General features: G+C 49.6%; 2 protein-coding genes across 3 annotated transcripts; both read right to left on the bottom strand.

Moving 5' to 3' along the window:
* Positions 1-1,001: 1,001 nt before the first annotated feature.
* MYOZ1 (myozenin 1) lies at positions 1,002-8,864 on the bottom strand. 2 transcript variants are annotated; one of them, XM_052639683.1, is made up of 6 exons: positions 8,739-8,864; positions 7,234-7,347; positions 6,147-6,325; positions 3,969-4,227; positions 3,436-3,601; positions 1,002-1,514 (listed from the first exon to the last, which is right to left on the bottom strand). In XM_052639683.1, the coding sequence occupies exons 2-6, from the start codon at positions 7,304-7,306 to the stop codon at positions 1,283-1,285; spliced, it is 909 nt and encodes a 302-aa protein (XP_052495643.1). In that variant the 5' UTR covers positions 7,307-7,347; positions 8,739-8,864; the 3' UTR covers positions 1,002-1,282. The 2 variants fall into 2 exon arrangements, with proteins under 2 accessions (XP_052495643.1, XP_052495645.1); XM_052639685.1 differs by having other exon boundaries at positions 7,234-7,324; positions 8,739-8,842.
* A 2,807-nt stretch (positions 8,865-11,671) lies between these two features.
* SYNPO2L (synaptopodin 2 like) lies at positions 11,672-21,277 on the bottom strand. Its single transcript, XM_052641184.1, has 4 exons — positions 21,030-21,277; positions 19,618-19,769; positions 18,675-19,189; positions 11,672-15,390 (listed from the first exon to the last, which is right to left on the bottom strand). The coding sequence occupies exons 1-4, from the start codon at positions 21,132-21,134 to the stop codon at positions 13,229-13,231; spliced, it is 2,934 nt and encodes a 977-aa protein (XP_052497144.1). The 5' UTR covers positions 21,135-21,277; the 3' UTR covers positions 11,672-13,228.
* Between the last annotated feature and the right edge of the window lie 199 nt (positions 21,278-21,476).

Here is a 21,476-nt window from a genome sequence, read left to right as displayed (position 1 = left end):
TGGTCCAGTGGTTAAGAATCTGCCTTGCAATGCAAGGGACACCAGTTCGAGCCCTGGTTTGGGAAGATACCACATGCCAGGGAGCACCACAACTGCTGAGCCAGTGCCCTAGAGCCCGCGAGCCACAACTCCTGAGTCCCTGCACTGCAACTGCTGAAGCCCAAGTGCCTAGAGCCTGAGTTCTGCAACAGAAACCACCTCAGTTAGAAGCCCACACACAGCAATTAAGAATAGTCCCCGCTTGCTGCAACTAGAGAAAGCCCAAGTATAGCAACAATGACCCACCACAGTCTAAAAAATAATAGTAATAAATAAATCTTTAAAAAAACTTGAAAGAAGTTTTTGCTTGAAGTCAATAAAAAGACTATTGTTACTCATTCCTATTGGACTTTAATGGTTTCTTCCCAATCATAGTGCTTTCTGGACACAATTGCAGTTGCCCCTATGACCCTTACATCTTTTCTTGATGTTTTCACACAGAGCCAGGCATACCATAACTGCAGCTGGTTTCTCCCACTTCCTTCTCAATTCCAATATGGCTCCCTATTCTACTCCATCCTTTCAGGAATTTGTAACCTTTGACAGATACTCCTAAACTCACCCTGGTGTCATCTGGAAGTCTTGTGGCATGCTCTCATTCTGTGATAATTGAATAATCTTGATTATCTCAATTTCTAATCAGCTACATAAAGAGAATTAACACCAGGGTCAGCAATGCCTAATTTCCTAAACACAGCACACAATTACTTCTTAGCTTTGCCCACACAGGGGCCAGCACATGTGTTTGTGCTGATTGTCTTATGTACTACTGAATAAGTATGTCTTTGTATATACCTATGAATGTGGTTTGGTGGGTGTGGATATGAGTGAGGGTATGTAATCAGAATTCAGGTCTAGTCTTGAAGACTGAATAATGAATGTATGGTATTTTACTTTAATTAGTCCCTGTGCATTCTTAGCCTCAGTTTTTGTCTGCCCTCAAATATCAGAGGAAGAATGAGTTCATTTCCTTGAAGTTTATTAACTGTTACTGAAGGCAGAGCAAATTCCATAAAAGAGCAGGTTCCATACAGAGCAGTGGAAGGGGAGCTCTGAGTTGGCATGAAAAGATGCTTGGAGTGGGGACTTCAAGTGAAAGGTGAAAAGAAAGATCTTTCCTTGGTTTTTCCCTCCATTCCCACAAGGATCCTGGATTTTCAGGGGGGGGTATCCTGCTCAGTATTCCCTCTACAAAATGGAACCAGAGAGGGGAAACTTGATACAAAGTAGAGGCAGAAACACCTCACAGCTCCTCTGTTTCTCCATCCAAGGGGATGCTAATATCCACATTGTAGTCTACAGGCTCCCCGGAGCTCAGCCAGGGAATAGGGGTTCGATTGAAAGAAGGCCTGTTGGAGAGGTTCTGGTTGTAGAGAACTAAGGGTTCGCTCAGCAAGGGCCCCAGGTCAAACTTGGGCATCTGGAAGGTCATGCGTTTGGAGGCCTTCTCATATCCACCATAAGGCATTGCTGTCCTGAAAAGGAGAAACATGATTTCATTAAAAACCAGAACAAAAGAAAAAGAGGTTTTTTTGTCAGTGAAATGTTACCCTGTTTGGAGGATGGAGAAGTCTGTAAATTCTAGTTTAAGATCATTTCTGCACTGCTTTTTCTTCTTCTCCCTTAGTAATCCATCCTGCCTTCTGGTTTGCTTGTTTCCCCAAGGCTAATAAAGAGAAAAGTAGTCTAGAGGGTACTAAATAGTCTCATGGATAGCTGCGATCCAAACCAGTCAAATTTCATAGAAATTGACAACAAATGCTACAGGCCCAAGGGTCTGAGATCACCTTAAATTATAATGTAGAGACCTCCCTCAAAACCCCTACCCCACCTCCAGTGGATAATGTGTGCCCTAAATGAGAAGAATTAACATTTCCTGAAAAATCCAGGCACCTCAGGACCAAAGGGCTTCCCTGGTAGCTCAGCTGGTAAAGAATCCGCCTGCAGTGCACGAGACCCTGGTTTGATTCCTGGGTTGGGAAGATCCACTGGAGAAGGGATAGGCTACCCACTCCAGTATTCTTGAGCTTCCCTGGTGGCTCAGCTGGTAAAGAATCTGTCTGCAATGCGAGAGACCTGGGTTTGATCCCTGGGTTGGGAAGATCCCCTGGAGAAGGAAATGGCTACCCACTTCAGTATTTTGGCCTGGAGAATTCCATGGACTATATAGTCCATGGGGTCCCAAAGAGTCAGACATGACTGAGCAACTTTTACTCACTCACTCACTTAGGACCAAAAGCAAAAGCATTTCTCTAGTGCTTCCCTGTCCTGTTTTCACACAGTCTAGAGAAGCCTGGAGAAGGCGATGGCACCCCACTCCAGTACTCTTGCCTGGAAAATCCCACGGATGGAGGAGCCTCGTAGGCTGCAGTCCATGAGATCGCTAAGAGCTGGACACGACTGAACGACTTCACTTTCACTTTTCACTTTCATGCATTGGAGAAGGAAATGGCAACCCACTCCAGTGTTCTTGCCTGGAGAATCCCAGGGACGGGGGAGCCTGGTGGGCTGCCACCTATGGGGTCGCACAGAGTCGGACATGACTGAAGCGACTTAGCAACAGCAGCAGCAGCAGAGAAGCTTAGCTCCAAAACAATAGATATTTGAGCCTATTTGAGCCTTATTAAAGTAGGGTATGGGGCCTCCCTGGTGACTCAGACTGTAAAGAATCTGCCTGTAATGTAGGAGACCTGGGTTTGATCCCCAGGTGGGGAAGATTCCCTGGACTAGGTGGACTAAGGAACAGCAACCCACTCCAGTATTCTTGCCTGGAGAATTCCATGGACAGAGGAGCATGGTGGGCTACAGTCCATGGAGTCACAAAGAGTTGGACACAACTAATTAACACTCATTTCACGTTTTATTTCAAAGTAGGGAATAAAGAAACAGAATCTTCAATAATATTATAATAACTGTGTGGTACGTAATCTATAAAAATACTGTGTCACTGTTGTACACCTGAAAACAATATAATATAAGTCAACTATACTTCAATGAAAAAAGAAAAGAGAAATAGAATTCTACTATAAGGACAGTAATGAAAATTATAACTTTGAATGAAGGGACCCCCCCCCCCAAGAGGCCTTTACATGTGTGTAATATATTATTCCCATTTCACAGTCAAGGCAACCAAGGTTCAGAAGTAGGGTTACTTTCCTACACAGCTAATAACAATGAACCAAAATTCAGATCCTGCCTCCAAGCGAATCTTTCCTTCATCGTACCATGCTGTTTCTCTGAGCTGGAGTAAAAAGGGCAAGAGCCTTCAATTAGGGCCCCCACATTACTCCTACGCCTCCTCAGTCTCCTGAAACACCTGAACCAAAGTCTCCATTCCAACTAAGGACATGTTGCCATACACTGGAATGCATCAGGTTCCTTTCTCACCCCGCTTACCTGTTGAAGGACTTATACTTAGGGAGTTCAGCTTTGGCCCCATAGGCCAGCAGGTCGATGCCAAGCTCCACTTTCTGTTGGGGGTCAACCCCCATGGCTTTCTCCCATGGGGATATATAGGTCTTAAACACAGTGACATGTTTTCCTTCTCCACCTGCCTGGTTGTCTGGCAGCCGAGGGAGAGAAATAATAGTTAAATAATAGCAGTTAAGAGGAAATGGAAATTAGTCTAGACCTCTGTACTAGAGAAGTCGCTAGGGGCTGGGGACCAAAGGTAAAACATGCTAGTAATTGTTTATGGTTTGCGAAACCATGATAGCCTGGAGTCAGATATGTGATGAAAGAGAGAAAGGTGATGGAGGGATAGGACTTCTGGGTGGAATAGACATGTCTCTATATCCTTCTGGACCCAGAAGACCCGTCAAGATATCTCAGCAGGCCTTTCCTGTATCCAACACCCAGTCCAGGCCTCATTCCTAGGGATTTCTCTGCTTTAGGGACCAGACACTTGACTCTTGGGTGAGGATACTTACCTGTTCCTGTCTCGCCAACCCCTGCTGTGCCAGCAGCACCTCCTCTGCCCGCATGGCCCCCAGGACCACCTGCACCCCCAGATCCAGGGCCAGAGCCAGACCCAGAGCCCTGACGATGGTGTTGCTGGTCAGAGCCATACTGCCCGGCAGAGCCACTTCTCCCTGCCTGGCCTCCGACACTGCTCTTGCTGTAGGAGAATCCCTGGCCAGCTGTCCCCAGCTGTCCCCCCACTGTGGGAATGAACTTCTGGAAGTGATCCTGAAAAGAAAGGACAGAGTGAGGGGAAGGTTAGCAATGGGCACAGGGAATACCATAGCAAGTATGAACTGATCAGAGACAATGGCCAACTCAAAGACCCTGAATCCTCTGAGACTTCCCCATCCACTAGATGTTAGTAGATAAACCTGACTGAGAGAAATTAAACTCTCCTTAAGGGATACAACCCCATTGGCTCAGTTCTTCGAATTACATCTAGGATAGAGGCAAGTTTTTGTCCAAACTCCCCTTTCCCATCCTTACCAATGCAAAAAGGATCAAGACTTCTGTTCCACTAAAATTTGAGAGATTGGGTTTGGCATGGAGAACCCAGCCTTAATTTGAGGAACTAAGGAGATCTCTGCCTCTCTCCCACCATCTTGTCTAACAGATTAAAAGTGTGTCTTTTCCTCTCCCTTCCTCCTTTCGGTGCATAGGGAACCAGGACTTCCTGACGGTGAAACTGTAGCAGGTAGGGGGAAGGGTGGCCCAAAGGGCAACACTGGATTCATCCCCAAAGCCTAAAAATAACCCTGCCAACTCCTTCAGGAGGCTCTCCTGGCCACCCACCATGCACACCCCCACGCTCCACCCAGTGTAACCAGACACAGGCAGGGAGGAGGGCTTTTGGCCTCCTAAAGTTAGATATGGCCGGCTCAGCAATTTTGTTCTGCTCATACATATGGGCCAATGGCAGACACTCCTGCCCCTGGCCCCATGTAGGCATCTATTTTCACTCTCCCCTGGCTGCTTGGGAAAGATGGAGGGGGAAGAAAGGAAATGGAGACGATCCCCTCCTCCTCAGCTGTAACATCTTGTGCCTGGCCCCTCTCCAATCCCTACTTCTCTTTGGAGAATGACCCTGACTAAGGGATGTTGGGCCTTAATGGATGGTTTCAGTCCTTGCATCTATGGCCCTTAGACTGACCCTTAAATAAAAGAATGGCTCAAGAAGAGATGGCTATAAAAATTCATTTACCTCTTTCTAGGGTTGCGAGATTTTTGCACACACAAAAAAATCACAGGACACCAGTTAAATTTGAATTTCAGATACACAACAATAGTTTTTTTAATACAAATATGCCTACGTATTCATGGGACATATTTAGATATAAGAAAGTATCCATCATGTATCTGAAATTCAAATTTAACTGGGTATCCTGTATTTTCTAATTTAATTTTTATGTCCCAAATATTTCATGGGACACACTTATACTAGAAAATTATTGTGTATCTGAAATTCAAATTTAAATTATCTTTAATTTTTGTTTCTTTTTTGACTGTGCTGCATGGCTTGTGGGATCTTAATTCCCCAACCAGGAAGAGAATCCAGGCTCCTGGCAGTGAGAGCACCAAGTCCTAACTACTGGACCACCAGGGAATTCCCTAAGTGTCTTCAATTAAGAAAAAAGAAAGTTACATCCCAAATATTGTGCGAGATATACTTTACAAAAAAACTATTTGTGTGTATCTCAACTTTATTTTTGTAACTGAAGTAGAGTTGATTTATGTATAGATTATATACCATTTAAAGGCATTATAAAATACTGGCTTTATTTCTGGTGCTGTAAATATATCTCTATAGCTTGTTTAGTGTGTATCTCAAATTTAAAACATAGGACCGGGCATCCTGTGCTTTATCTGGCCATCCTATCTTTAATACTTAACCATACTGGGGAGGAATTTTCTCTCTGAAGGTGTGGTACTCCTCACCCTGCTTCACCAGCTCTAAGATACAAATTTAGTTTCGGGGTGGATCGTAATTCACCCTGCATCTATTGGAGGCATGCTGTATCTGAGGGGTTAATGAGTTTATAAATTTGCAGGGAGGGGAGGTTGATAATATTTTGGAAACTCTGGGCCTGCCAAGAAGCTGTCAGAAGAGGCACTAGGCTTCGAGAGTTGTAGAGTTCTGAACTCACCATTGAGCTGTCAGAGAAGACATCAGGGTGGTTTTCATAGATAAACTTCTCCACACGCAACTGCCTCAGTTTGAACATCTTGGAGCCCCGGTTAGTGAGCAGCGAAAGCTCCTCCAACATCACGTCTCTTGGGACACTGATCTTCTTGCCCAGGTTCAGGCCTGAACTCTCTTGTCCACCTTTCAGGGAGGTGGGGAGGCAGAGACAAGGGAAGAGGAAAGTGGGGTTTGCTAGTTCCAAATGCAGCTGCCATCCGCAACTAAGCGTGTGTGTGTGTCCCAGTAGAGGTCACTGAGGGAAGCAGATGCTGTCTCTGATGTCTGGTTAAATTCTGTCTAGTCTATGAGGGATTTTGATTTCCTGGGTTTGGAGTTGGAGAGAACACATGGGAAATGGGGTGTAGAGGGGGAGACGGGGAATACTAAAGTGGCGTGGAGAGGGTACGTGGTGTAACAGAGGTATGGGGTACAAGGCAAAAGAGTAAAGAAACATCATAGGTGGAGAACATTGGGGAAGCCTAGCATGGGGGGAAGCCCAAAGGCCACCTCTAAATATAGACTCCTGTCTCAACTTCTTTCCCTTCTCTTCCTCTCATAAACTCTGGCTGCAAACAGCCTCTCGGTATTAGGAAAGCTCGTCTACCCCCAGGAAAAATGCTCAAGGAATTTTCCGTTTTAAGTGCTCAGACAAAGCTCCTTCGCTCTGGGGAAAGCAGTAAGGAAATTAAGCTCTTATTGAGACCTTACTCTGTGCCAGTCTGCAGCATATATGTTTTCTCCTCAAACACACCTCATTGACCTGTGGGTCCTGTTGTCTTGGACCTGTGCTGGGTAACATGGCAGGGATATTACTGTCTCAGATTACAAGGTGAAAAGGGTGGAAGGGGGAGTAGTCAGTGTTGAATTCTTTCTTGTTCTTTCCCCCACCCACCCACCCCTGTAAACCTCACCACCACCCCAAATTCCTCGTGTCTCTTCATATCTTTTCACCTTAAGACATATACAACCTTATGATATTTCTGGAACTCTTGGGCCAGAGATACTCTTACTAAGAAGTCCCATACTAGGTAGGTGCAAACATGCCATACCTCCAGTGAGTTCCATGATCAGCTTGCTGGATTTCCTCTTCTTATTGGGGGCTGGGGTCCCTGAGAGCGGCATTGTGGAGGTGGATGGAGCCTGGACAGGGTGGGAAGGGGAAGCTGAAGGATGGACAGGGTGTAGAGTGAGTGTCTCCAGTAGGTACTGCTTAAAGACTTTCAGGAAAAACACTTCATTAGATTTTTCTGAGAAAAAGGCTTCCCTGGTAGCTCAGACAGTAAACAGTCTGCCTGCAATGCAGGAGACCTGGGTTTGATCCCTGGGTCAGGAAGATCCCCTGGAGAAGGAAATGGCAACCCACTCTAGTATTCTTGCCTGGAAAATCACATGGACCATGGACGGAGGAGCCTGGCGTGCAACACCCCATGGAGTTGCAAAGAGTCTGACACGACCGAGCGACTCACAAACACACACAAAAGATGAAAACCCATTGCTTTATGGCTTCTCTTCTTAGGAAGCAGAGCAGAAAGTATAGATATACCCCCTGTTCCTACCTTCTACCAACCTCTCTATTCAGCTGTTTTACACAGAGATGGTGCAGAGTTTAGGAATACAACGTTATGTTGGGAATAAAACAAACAAATTACAGGTAGGGCAATGCACCCAGATTTCATTGGTTTGGCATGATATGAAGTTTTTATTTGCATGGGGCTCTCAGTTTGGGGCTGTCATTCCAAGCTCTAGTCTCTCAGTTTTCCCCCAAGCCCCAGGGCAGGGGTGGGGAGGTGGGGGTGGAGCAGAAAAAATGTTCTGCCAGCATTGAGGAGATCCAGCCAAAAACATTCTCCATAGGATGAAGAGGTTATTGCCCCTCCCTTGGGCCAGCTGGATCATGGCCTGGGAGGTCACAGCACTGCTTCTGCTCTCTCAGTCACTCCCCCCGCCCCCCCCCCCCCCCCCAGCCCGGACTGGACCCTAGAACCGGAGTGCAGAGGGAGGTCAGGGGACATTTGAACCTTGATGCATATCAATTCAGCAATATCACAGCAGCACAAAATTCAGGGAGGACAGAAACATACTCATAGGACCTGGCAGTAGATGGGGACAAGCTGGAAAAAGATACAAATTCCAGCCCCTCCTTCACAGAAGCTGGGTCTCAGCAAAATGCTGTCTTCTACTGAGTCCTATCTCACAACACACCTGCAATTCTACTTGCTTAGTGGGGTCTGCTGCAGCTGGAGCCCAGGAACTGCTAAATGGACTTTCCCTGTACTCCTCTCAGCCCCAACTAGGTTCTTATTTTCCACCCAGCCTCTCAGTCTCCACCCCTCTGCCCATTTCTTCAGTGCCTCCCCCAACATCTCAGTCCCCCCACCCTCTGGAGTCCTTCTCCCTCCAACTCTCTGTGGCTCCCCTCAACTGAACAACTGGGGAATAAGTATAGATGGAGGAAGGGGGCAGCTCCCCTGGGATCAAGGGTCACTGTTACAGACACAGACACAGCAGTGACGGAAGGTGCTCCAGCCCCTTGGGCCATCAGCTGGAGACTTACCGGCTGCTCAGGCCGTGGTCAGCTCTCCCTGGGGTCCAGCAGCTCTGGAGGACTGAGCTGCTGTGACTAGAGAACCCGAGCTAGGCAGGCGTGGGGGCAGCACTGGCAGTGGGGGAGGGAGCATGGTTATTAATAGAGATGATGAGCGCAAGCGGCTCAAATGGCACAGGGGGTACTGAGACCCTGGAACCAAGATCCCGCCCTCCTTGCCCAGAGGCTCGGGAAGGGTAGGAAAAGCCTTTGGAATTCTCCCACTAAGCTGTCTGAGCCAAGGATCACTCTGCCCAGGGACTCCCCTTCCTTGGCACCTAGAGGCTCAGATCCACAGAAGCACTCAGGGAGAAACTGAAAACTGAGAGGGAGAGAGGAAGCAGGCAGCAAGTGGTGGACAGGAATTCGGAGTGGGAGAGTGAGAACCAGAACGTGTCTGGAGAGCCATGCACAGCCAATGTAGGCCGGGGCTTGAGGGACATGTGCGTGCATTTTGGGGGTGGGAAGGCTTAAGGTGCTATGTCTGGAGAAGGGAATTTCTGTTCACAATGTTTTTAGTGCCCTTTGAAAGTTCCTGGATAAGTGAGTCTTTCTTCTGGGAGGGCCAGATCTTAGCAGGATAAGGGACCAAATTAACCAAATCCAGTGCTTAGGCTGTCAGGGATGATGTGGGGCAAAACTTGAGCCAGTTTCCTCATTTTTACCCCCATTTGCTGTTGGGGTGCTCAGCTCAGCCTACTCAGAGGACAGATGTCACTTCTCCCTGGATAGATATCCTTCTTTCTGAGAAGGACATAGAGGCTTCTGACCTGCCAGGGCTTTACTCTCTGAGGTTCCTACTTAGAATTTTCTGGACTATCCCATTCACACTGGTCTAGAGAAGCCTCTGGGCTGAGGCACAAGCTTGAGAGCACCCTGGAAGTCTGTCATTTGCCTGAGCCCTTTCTCAGTAGCTGCAAGAACACCCTGGATCCTCCTGTCTTCTGCTCAGGTTTTGCAACCAGCTGTTTCACCTCTGCTGGAGCCACCACCATGCTGTAGCTGCCTTAGAAAGTGGCTTCTGTAGCTCCCAGAATACCATTTTGTCCTTCTGTGAGCTATCCACTTTTCCTGACCACGTCCTTTTCCCATCCTAAACTTTATAGGTTCAGATTAGATTGCCGGGAGAAATGTCAATAACCTCAGATATGCAGATGACACCACCTTTATGGCAGAAAGTGAAGAGGAACTAAAAAGCCTCTTGATGAAAGTGAAAATAGAGAGTGAAAAAGTTGGCCTAACGCTCAACATTCAGAAAACAAAGATCATGGCATCCAGTCCCATCACTTCATGGGACATAGATGGGGAAACAGTGGAAACAGTGTCAGACTTTATTTTGGGGGGCTCCAAAATCACTGCAGATGGTGATTGCAGCCATGAAATTAAAAGATGCTTACTCCTTGGAAGAAAAGTTATGACCAACCTAGATAGCATATTCAAAAGCAGAGACAATACTTTACCTCATGTATGGATGTGAGTTGGACTGTGAAGAAGGCTGAGCGCCGAAGAATTGATGCTTTTGAACTGTGATGTTGGAGAAGACTCTTGAGAATCCCTTGGACTGCAAGGAGATCCAACCAATCCATTCTGAACGAGATCAGCCCTGGGATTTCTTTGGAAGGAATGATGCTAAAGCTGAAACTCCAGTACTTTGGCCACCTCATGCAAAGAGTTGACTCATTGGAAAAGACTCTGATGCTGGGAGGGATTGGGGGCAGGAGGATAAGGGGACGACCAAGGATGAGATGGCTGGATGGCATCACTGACTCGATGGACGTGAGTCTGAATGAACTCCAGGAGTTGGTGATGGACAGGGAGGCCTGGCGTGCTGCGATTCGTGGGGTCGCAAAGAGTCGGACACGACTGAGCAACTGAACTGAACTGAACTGAACTGAACTAGGGGCCAAAAGTTCTCCCTGCTCCCCTCTACTTGGCCTCCGACCAAACCAGTTTAGCCTCCAGATACCTCATCTTTTGTCCTTTTCCTCTGTTCTCTCCTAACCCAAAAAAGCAGTTAGATGAAAAAAAAAAAAGTAGCAAAAGGTGATTTTGTCATCATCACCATCCTCCCCTCAAAACCCACAAAAACCAACCAAAATTTTGGTCTTCTATGATTGAGTACCCAGAACTACTATGTGAATGAAGACAGAATATGTATTGTAGGCTTTCTGAGCCCTTGCTTTGGAATTCTGTGTGTGTGCACGTGTGCACGTTCAGTCCCTTCAATCGTGTGTGACTCTTTGCGACCCCATGCACTGTACCCCTCCAGGCTCTTCTGTCCATGGGATTTTCCCAGCAAGAGTATTGAAGTGGGTCATCATGCCCTCCTCCAGGGGAATTTTCTGAGAGGCTGCTTACTTGTGACAGGATCAGGGTCATAGGGCTGGTTATTGGCACAAATCTGCCCCCTGCTGGTAAAACTGGAGTAATAGAACTTCCCTTCTCAAAAGTCTAAGTCCTGCTTTCCAGTACCTTCTCTTTTATTAGTCTCAATCCAGGCTGATCCACCTTCTCTCTCCCTCTTCCTTCTCTCACCCCACCTTCACCTTCAGCCACTGCCTTTCCTTAATTTCCTCCAGGCAGTTGGAAAATGTTGATGGCAAAAGGGTTAGAGGGCCTTTTCAAATTGTCTTGGTTCTGTAAGCTTAGGCCTCATCTGAGAGGTATGGAACAGGGGATGGAGACAGAGAGAATCTAGACAGAGGGAACCGAATGGAGGTGGCTACACGGGGTCAGGAAAGAATTGGTAGAGAAGAGCAAAAGGCCTTGGGGTGAACGGCAGAACAGTAAAAAACAGGAGGGCAGAAGCTGAGAAAAAGATCAGGATTGGGGAAAATGAATTAGATAAGATGAAGGGGAGACCTGGATTTAGGCAAGAAATGAGACAAGATGACAACAGAAGATATAGGGCATAAGTTTATTCTTGTGCACAAACCAAAGAAAGCACTGTGGTTCACACTCAATATGCAAAGGAAATGATCAGTTTCCAGGTCAAGCAGCAAAAGTGACTGGTTGTCATGGTGAGAGGGGAGTCCGTATCTCTCTAGGATAGAGATCAGGACCTCAACCTGGAAAGGAATAAGAGCTAGGATTTACGGGATGGGGTAGCACTAAAAAGAGGTTTTGGCTCTGGGTGTTTCCTTACCCTTTCCCAGGTAGTTATGACAAGCTGCAGAAGATAGAGGAACAGATTCACAGGAGGGAACACAGATATACCTGTTTTTTCAACATTCAGCACACATTCTCGCATCCTTCTACCATCATCCCCCTTCTCTCTAACAAATACATATTTCTTCCTCATTTTCTCCCAGTCCCCCTTTGGTACACGACTGGTTTCTTATTATCCAATATTACTCTACCAACACTGCACTCACCCTAACCATGCTCCTCTCTAAGTCTCAATCAATTTCATTCATTTCTGTCCTGCTTCTGGCTTCTACCTTACTTGCCACATTAAGGTTCTTTTCCCCTTCCTTTCTGTCTTAGGGTCATGAGGCCATGAAGCCAATGATTTGGTCATTCTCAGAGGAGATTTTCTTTCTTTCATTTCCTGGATGCTTTGTTGCTCAGCATGGGCCTCTCAAGTTGTTAGCTTTCTGAAATCCTGAGGAACAGAATTCTTAGTTCTATTCCTGGTCTAACTGATGTAACTCAATGCATACAAACTGCCCTGGTCCTTCGTGTCTCCTCACACTCTGTGAATTTCACAAGATGCTCTACATTTGCTGCAGATGATGATATTTAACTCTAGTCAATCTCTTTCTCCCCTCCAGACATTCTATGTGAGGACAAACCTCTATGTCCTCTATGTGAGGACAACTGACTCTTCCTTCATCAGTGCAAAGGTGAGACCCAGATTGGGTCTTTATGTAGACTTCTCCTCTTACTCTTGCCTCAGAGAGAAGAGTACATCTGTGTTCATGCACACACTTGCACATACACACACATTCACAGACATACACATGCCTAGGAATATACCCGCCAAGCTGGGAAAGAAGAGTGAGGAACAGCAAGTAACAATGCAAATAGGGGGTCAGTCAGTCCCTTTGCTGCCTGTCTGGTGGTGAGCTTCTCGCCTGAGGTCTTAGTAGTAACTTCCCTGTGTGTTTCTCATTGGATGTTAAAGCAAGGCCCACAGAAAAAGGCACAAATGTAGAGAAATAGGGACCAGCACAGGAGTGTAGGTGAAGAGACGTAAAGACAGAGATCCAGGCAAGGACCTACGAAGAGAAGCACAGACACCAAAGCAGAGAGAGCAGGCTGGAAGGCAGCAGGGAGGTTGGGAGCCAGGAGGAAGCTGGGGAACAGGACACCAACTCCAAAGCTATCTCTGGCAGGGGGAATTTAGCCTGCTTGGGGGCGGGGGGGAGGGAGGGGGCGCAGAGAGAGTGTTGGGAAGGAGAAGCAATTTTAGGAACTGGATGTTCCACCTCCCCTTGGTCCTGGGAGCTGTGCCCTGTTCAGTGGTGGCCCGCCCCAGGTCTCCACACATGAGCCTGCCATCCTGTTCTGGTAGCTGAGAACCGGGGCCTGGCTACTTGGAAGCCACAGGAGCTGGGGGAGGTCCCAACACCCCTGGGAGACTCTGGAGGAGGGGGTGGGCTAAGGACAGGGGCTGAGGCCAGCTCTGTCCTCCAGATGGGCTCATCCAATGTCGTGGCTGCTCTGGGGGCAAGCACAGTGGGGGCCAGGGGTTCCGCAGTGGGCTGGGGCGCTGGAGTTGAAAATCGGCGGATCTCCTGGACTCTGGCAGTTTTGGGAGGCCCTGAGGAGGTGGGTCCAGGAGTCGGGGGAACCTCATCAAAACAGAACATGGCAGTTTTAAGTTGGTAGGGCTGGTGCCGCATGAAATCCAGAGCCTTGATGCCCTGCTTAGTGGCTGCCCGAGGCCCTTGGGATTGGGTCTTACTAGGGTGAGTTCGGGCAGCTTGGGGGAAAAAGGGTGAGAGCAGTGGGTTGTAAGCAATAGGAGGTGGGGCACGTATATTGGGTGAATATTTCCAGGAAGAGGGCAGTGAAGGGGTAGGAGAAGGGCTTCTGGGCCGAGGGCCAAGGCCAGGACCAGGTGGAGCTTCCACCACATACCTGTCCGCTCGGCTCTGACGTTTGGCAAACAGCTCCCCACCCCTCCCCTGAAGCCTTGGTGTTTCAGGGCTTCCAGCCGAAGGGGCCGCCCCGTTCACTAACCCATCGAGAAACGCTCGAGAAGGGGGCTTAGGAGCCACTGGGGGTGGAGTCTTAGGAGTCGTAGGGGGTGGGGTCTTGGGAGCCGTTGGAGGCGGGGTTTTAGCTGTCACGTGAGGCAACGTCTTGTAACTCCTGCCGCCTGGTGGCTGCATGAAATTGCAGGCTTCAGCCCCGAGGCTCAGAGCATCCTCCTCGGGACCAGATTCCGCGCCCCCAGTCCGGGGTTTTTCATCCAGGTTTTGCACCAACGATAGCAGCTCGGGGTTGGGCGAGTTCTTCGTCTCCTCATTTCCTGACCGGAACATCTGCTTTCGGGTTCCCCGACGCCGGGCCTCCTGGAGGATGCCCGTGCGAGCAGCTGGCACGGAGATGCGTTGCTCCCGAGCGCTGGGGGGCTCAGGGGCCGCAGAGCTAGGGGCAGGCGCTTCTGGGCGCGCAGCAGGTCTCAGAGGCGACGACAGGAAGATAGAAGCGGTGGAGGTCATGGCAGCTCCGCTAGCGGGGGCGGGGGCCTCTGAGGCTCCGCCTGGTGTAACAGGACGTTGAGGGGCTGGGATGTAGAGGGAGCTGGTGGCCGTCACGGGGCCGGGGGGACGTGGGGTGCTGGGGGAAGCGGGGACTGGCACGTGGCTGGCAACCCCTGAAGTGAAGCTGGGCACGGGAGTGATACCCTGCGGAGGAGACAGGAAAGGCGGTGGGGCGGAGGGGAGGCCTCCCAGGCTCTCATTTGCCCTCTTGGGAGCTAGAGGCCTGAAAATCACAGAGGTGGTACCTGACCGCTGCCCTTGTAAACCGGGAGTAAAGGGCCTAGCTGAACGGTTAAATACGCTTGGAACTGAGGTAGAGGTTCCACAGCCAGGGAGGAAAGGTCTGGGGCTGGCCACAGGGGCTGGCGAAGGGCTGGATGGGAGCAGAGCCGCCTCTGGCGGAGCGCTTTGTGGCCGAGGTGGAGACTGCAGGCCCTGCCCGTTGAGCGTGGCCACTGGACCTTCCTGGGCCAGCTGCTGGGTGATGGAGGCTGCGCGCTGGCGCTGCTGTTCAAAGAGTTGGGCCCCTCGCCCGGAAGCCTCACTCAGCTGCCCTCCCAGCCCCCGGTCCTCTGCTGTGCCTGAGCTCGGCCTGGCTAGCTCCATGTCCAGGTAGGGGCTGTCCCAGTCGGACTGGTTGGTGAGGCTGCGGGCGTCGGAGAAAGCCTCTTCGTCCAGCTCGGACTCACTGGTTGGAGGCAAGCCGTCCTCCTCCTCAGCGCCGGTCCCCGCGGCAGCCCCAAAGCTCACTAAGGTGTACTTCTTGGCTCTCTGCCGACGTTTCTTAAACATCAGTACCCCCTTGGAGTGGGGGTTGGGGGCTGCGGTGAGTAGGGCTGCAATCGTCCGGCATTTGGTCTTGGCCTCCTTCACACTCCTCTCTTGGAGGCTCTCTGCCCTTTGCAGCTCTGAGGAGAGGAGAAAGGGGGTGGTCAGTATGCATCTGTGAGCCCCAAGGTTCTCCCCTCCTCCCAGTTCCTTTAGGCCTCTACCTCTGGCCTTTTCACTGGCCTAACCCACAAGGGCTTTCCTACCTGCCGCAAAGTCCTCTGACTTGGGGGCAGAGTGGAGGTGAAAGGTGAAACCAAGGACAGTGGAAGGGAAGGCAGAGCCTAGTTGGCTGCCCTGACACCACTCTGACCACACAGCTCTCCTCCCTCTACTCTGCTCCCCTCTTTCTGGAAATCACTTTTACTCACACCACGCACTTGTCCCCCTCTCCCCTCCATTTCTGGCTGGCAATGTGAGGGTGGGGGATGGGGGGGGTCACTTCGCATGGCAGGCAAGGACATGAAGCGGGTCCCAGGGTAAGAAAAGATGAGAAGGGACACTTCTCCCACCAGAGACCACGTTAGAGGGCTTCTCAGAAAGTTTGGGACTTCCCCTTATCCTACCCCTTACCCTGTACTAAGGATAAAAGGATCCTTAGCAGTGGTGATCTTCATTCATAATTTCACTACCATCATGTAAGCCACATCATACACATTCATAGAAATAACTCCCACACATTGTTTCAACAAGAAAATGGCCCTAGGGAAAGGCACCTATGAGCTTATGCTCTCAGATGTATTTTTCTCCCTCATTCCCATATACTCTAGCTTATATAGACCCCAGTTAATAGACACATGTGTAAATCCATGTGTGTCCACACAAAAACATACATGCATAGCCCAGGTAGCTCTTCCCAGAATTCCCCTAGCCAAGACACTGTCACTAACAGTTGGGACAAAATTCTGTGCCTTCTAACCTCCAAGGCACTCCTTTGTGCCTTAAACCCCTGCTACTCACAGCCAGGGATGGCCTCAGATCCAAGATGCAGGAAAAGCCAGAGTGTTGCTCTCCAAGGCAAGCTTCCAAATCTTTAGGATATCTCAAGGTCACTAGCTGATACAATCTCCTTTCCCCCAAGCTGAGGCTGGGAGTGGAGTGGGCTTCTTTTAGAGTCAAAAGAAGCCCCCTATATTTCAAACCTTCTAGGTCGAGTGCTCAGGCACCACCACCAGGCAGGCACAAAAGGACTGTGTGCTAAGGGGAGCCAGGACAGGGCCTCCCAGGCCATGTGGGGCCTGGGAGGTGGGGCCAGGAAATGGGAGAGGCTGCCCTGCTGCTAGGACCCTGACTTGGACACAGTTACTCTCTAATCCGTGATCCCCAGTTCCTCCTGAAAAATTCTTGAAATTCCACCTACTTTCCACTCAAGATATCAAGCTCCTTTCTAATTTGGGCAGCCATTCCACCCATTCCAACATCTGTTCCACACAATAGTCCTAGAGATAGGCACTGGAGTCATAGCTTAGCTCAGATTTCGGTTCCTGGGAGAGTTACTTCATCTCAATGAAGTTCAGTTTCCTCATCTGTAAATGAGGCTAATGGCTACCTCACAGAATTGCTATGTGGATTCAGTGAGATAATATAGGTCAGTTTAGCATTTAACCTAAGGTCCACTATGAGTAATCATTACTATCAAAGCTTTCTTGATACTGCTGTTGCTGCTGCTAAGTTGCTTCCGTCGTGTCCGACTCTGCGACCCCATAGACGGCAGCCCACCAGGCTCCACCGTCCCTGGGATTCTCTAGCTGCACACAAACGTCTTATTCACTCATTTCTTCTCCCAGAGGCTCCTACACACATGTTTCCATATATTCATAGAGTACTCACACTTCTCTCTCTCACACACACCCTCTCTCCATGAGTTTTCCACAGCTCATGTTGTCACAAACCCCTGTGACATGTGGCCATAGCATTAGCCCATCCTGAGAAAAGGGCAGTGAAACTCCTGAGAAAAGAAGGAATAGGAAGGCAACAAGGAGAAGGGGGTAAGGGGGTAAGATCTTTCCCAAAGACCTCCCTTCCTATACCATTGATATAGTCCCTTTCATTCTAGATTCCAGAACTCTCTTGGCTATGGGAGGGTAGTACCTGCATAGAATGGGTCCTGGAGCTCAGGAACTGGGTTTGGGGCTTTGTCGCAGCTGGCTTGGCTGAGGGGCTCTTGGCTGATGGGCTCAAAAGTCTCCATGCCGAGAAAGGCAGTGTTGGCTGGAGCAGGACCAGCTTGAGCCACCCCCCACGCCTTTTAAAGCCCCTTTGTCTTGGCCCCAGAGCTGGCAGCTGAATGAGCTCACTGTGCTATTTTTGGAGCCTGGCCCCTTCCCTCCTCTCAGCTGCCCCACAAGCCCCGGTGTGATGGACATGGGCACCTGCCTACCCTCCCCCCCACTCCAGTGCACTGAACAATGAGGTCTGCTTGGCTAAAAATATCCGTGAGCCACTAACTACAGTCTCATCCAGCATGATGGGGAAGGGAGAGGGTGCTAAAAGGAGAATTGGGGTTAAGCATGGGATCCTAAATGTATATCTGGAATTTCTTTGTGGGACATGGGACACTCTCAGGAATGTCAGAGGGTGAACTGTCACGTCCTTAGCCTCTATTCCAGACTTAGAGGCACAAAATTCTATTGATCAGGAATCAGAGTGGTGGGAGAGAGGAGCGAGAGATGAGAACTAGGGGGTAATCCCGAGATTTCCAAGGTGACGAGAATGGAGTGCTATGGGAGGTGTAAGACAGGGAGAAACTTCACTCTTAAACCTTGTACTGTAGCTCACATCAAAAATAGTAGAGAGCCCGAGATAAGTGGAATAGGCTTTTTCTGCCCAGGCCTACATTATCGCCTGAGATAAGAAGCCAAAGATCTCTCCCTCCACCACTTCCAAGGGATCTCATGACTATTCCATAGCCTCCTAGTCCCCAGGAATCTTCATGGAACTAGCAGTGCCAAAGGCAGCTCCGATGTTATGCCTGCAGTAACACTGAAGAATCCCTATGCCCCTGTCCTGCTTCGAAATACTCCCCTACCCCATGTCTGTGCTCCCCTCACCCATCTGACATCTAGCAATATCGCACCAATAGGCAAACGCTTCATCAATTCATGTCCCTTTCCAACTTCCCTACTTAGGCCGTTCCTGGGTTAGGTTGAAGAAACCCCCTGTATCTTTTTATCCCACTGGTTCAAACAAAAAATAATGGGGATCGTGAGACTAATTATTTTCCCCTCCCCTTCTCCACCTATTCCCAAGACTGTATTCAAGGGAAGCATAAGGTAGATATTGACAGAATGTATAGTTAAGGGGGGTTAGATTTAGGACTCAAACTGAAGTATCCTGAATAATGAAAAGGAGTTCATGCACTCACTGGCTTGTTTGGCCTTCTGGGTATAGGTGGTGGTAAGATCTTCTGCCACTGGGTGGGGAACAGGCCCCACCATAGGGATGAGATGAGGGCCAGGCCGGAGGGGGCCATGGGGCAACAGCAGGGCCTCGGCAGGGGGTGGCTGAAGAGTTGTCCCATCCTCCCAAGATGGGGAGCTCACACGACTGTCACCCTGGCTGGGAGGGCCAAGGACAGCAGGTGCCGGCTCTGCAGGGCTGTCAGACAGGTAGACCTCATCCGGCGGGGCTCCTGGAGGGGTGGGCCTTGTGGGGCCTCGGCGGCGGGGTCGGCGGGGCTTTTCCTGGGTGGCTGGGCCATCAGCATCACTGTCTGTCTCTCCATAGTAAGCCTCACTGTCAGGGGGCGAGAGGAGGCTCCCGGGCTGGAGAGGCTGGGGAACTGGAGCTCCTGGGGGCTCAGGACTCAGTGGAGACAAGGGTGACCGTGCCTGAAGCTCACCCGGGGATGGAGATCGCACAGGTCCCTCGTCCTCTACCCTGGATGGGAAAGATGACAGAACTTGAGAAATGAGCTGGATGACTGATAGCTAGAAAGATCTAGAGGAGATGGGAGAAGGCCGTATGGGGAGAGGGGACTGGCATTTGGGTGGAATGGATGGGCTGGATAGAGTAGAGATTTGAAGATGAACTGGGAGGCAAATCTGCTTGGCAGGCTTTGAGTGGAAATGGGCTTAAAGAGAGATATGATGATGCAGAGACAGGCAAGGGGCCTAAGACAGGCCCACGTACCCACATTCAAGTGCTCTGAGAGGCATACACAAACATCCATGCTCCAGCAAAATACACAAGCAGAAATAGGTACTTGTTAGTAGCTGAAGTCAGGTCAGTGAGACATAGAGCTGAGACAGGCAACGGAAGCCCTGGACTAGGGGGCTGGGGATAGGCTGGGGTGGAGGGATCCATACCGCCGCACAGTGAGAACAAGCTGATTCCCTGAGGCATCGATAAGGCCCATGGCACTGGCATGAGAGAGGCTGGTGCAGGAGACCCCATTGATGGCCAAAAGCTGATCCCTCTCTCGGAGTCCTGCTCTGCCCGCCTGGCTCCGTCTTCGGATCTGAGAAGGTGTTGGAGGAGAGACTGTAGGTGAGGGAGGGCTCCAAGGGGGAATAGAATGAAAGGAGTTAGGACAGGAAGGAACCATGTGTGGAGGGGATTTTATTGGGTTAGCCAAAAAGTTTGTTCAGGTTTTTCCCTACGATCTTACTGAAAAACCCAAGTGAACTTTTTGGCCACCCAGTACTTTAGAGGGTAGGAAAGGGTGGAGAGGGGCAAGGGGTGACAGTTAAGGGGGTCAATCTAGAGGGAAGAAGGTGCTAACTGGAGAAAATAACATTGTATGAAGGGAGGTAGGGTAATTGCTAAATGAAAGAGGCTTGGGGAAAAATGCCTGGGAGAGACATACTGGAAATGGTGGTTATCGCCTCAAGGCTTTCCTCCAAAGGAAATATCTATACTAGCCAATATTCTTTCTCTTCTAGTCCTTGAAATCCTAGGCACCGTTATCTATACAGTCAAGATTTTAGAACAGTATTCCAGACTGGAGGGAATCCAGCAGATTCTGAAATTATGATTGTGTGTGTGTTGTGTGTGCACACACATACATATGTTAAAGTAATAATAGTAGTAGTGGCTATCATTTACTGAGTGCTTACTAAATGTTAGGCACAGTGCCAAGCACTCGACATGTTTTATTGAATTTAATCCTTCAGAATTTAGTATCCATGGAGTAGGTACTATTATTACCTACATTTTACAGTTGAGAATAATAAGCTTGTGCTATGAAACCAAAATGGTAACAACTTCATCTGACAGGTCAGATCTTGCCATAACCCTCCTAGTACCTAAAATAAGTCTTGCCTAGTGAGAGAAAGGATCTAGCATAGGGAAAGAGGACAAGGGGCAAGGCTGGGCTCAGCTGGATGAGACAGCTTCAGCTCATCACACACCAATTTAGTTAGAAATGAGAGCCTTCCCTACATTCCTGGAGTTTAGAGTAGAGAGGCACAGGCCCAGGAGATTGGAGGGCCAGCCCTGGGCCTCTGCTGCTATGGTGACGCAGGGAACCAAGCCAGTCTTTCTTTTTCTCTGCTCCCAGAAACCAGGGATTCCCTTTTCTATAGCCCCCCACAAGAAGCCACTGCTCAGATACTATTCCCACCCCCCCATCAGATTTGAGCATGCTCCCTTGACCACCTGCCCACTCCCACTCCACTTCTTCACAGCCTCCCACTTCTCCCCTATAGGCCATCACATGACTTTTCCCAAGTTCCCTTGGGTTCCCCTTTCCCTGAAACCTCAATATAGGCTCCCTTACCTTGGACACCTGTAAAGGTTTCCTCTGCTCGGCCCCCCCATGAAGTCGGAAGCCCCAGGGGGCTCCCCCTGACAGTGTGACCAGCACCTCCTCCTCAGCACCCATCGCTCAGCTTGGCCTATGGCCCTCGGAGTTTGGACAGCGTCCCAAGGAGAGAAGTCGAGGCGCTGGTACCCCGTCCGGCCTGTCTGGCTGTCCTGCTTCTGCTGCCCTAGGCCTTCCCCCCCACACCACACACCACAGGCAGGCAGCCTGGCCCTGAGATCAGTACAGTCCACACACGTGTCCTGTCAATCGGAGCTGCGCCCAAAATAGTTACCGGCTGTACTCCCCTTCCTCCCCCAGCTGTGTTACTCCCAGAGCTAATTATAGTGAAAATTTCTGCCCTCCCCGTCCCCCATTCTTCTTCATGGACTTTTTATTCAGGACTGAGTACTAGCTCTGTGG

The sequence above is a fragment of the Budorcas taxicolor genome, chromosome 5 (genome assembly GCF_023091745.1).
Source record: "Budorcas taxicolor isolate Tak-1 chromosome 5, Takin1.1, whole genome shotgun sequence".
Classification (NCBI taxonomy): domain Eukaryota; kingdom Metazoa; phylum Chordata; class Mammalia; order Artiodactyla; family Bovidae; genus Budorcas; species Budorcas taxicolor.
The sequence above is the reverse complement of the archived record's forward strand: the minus strand, read 5'-3'. Positions and strand labels throughout refer to the sequence as shown.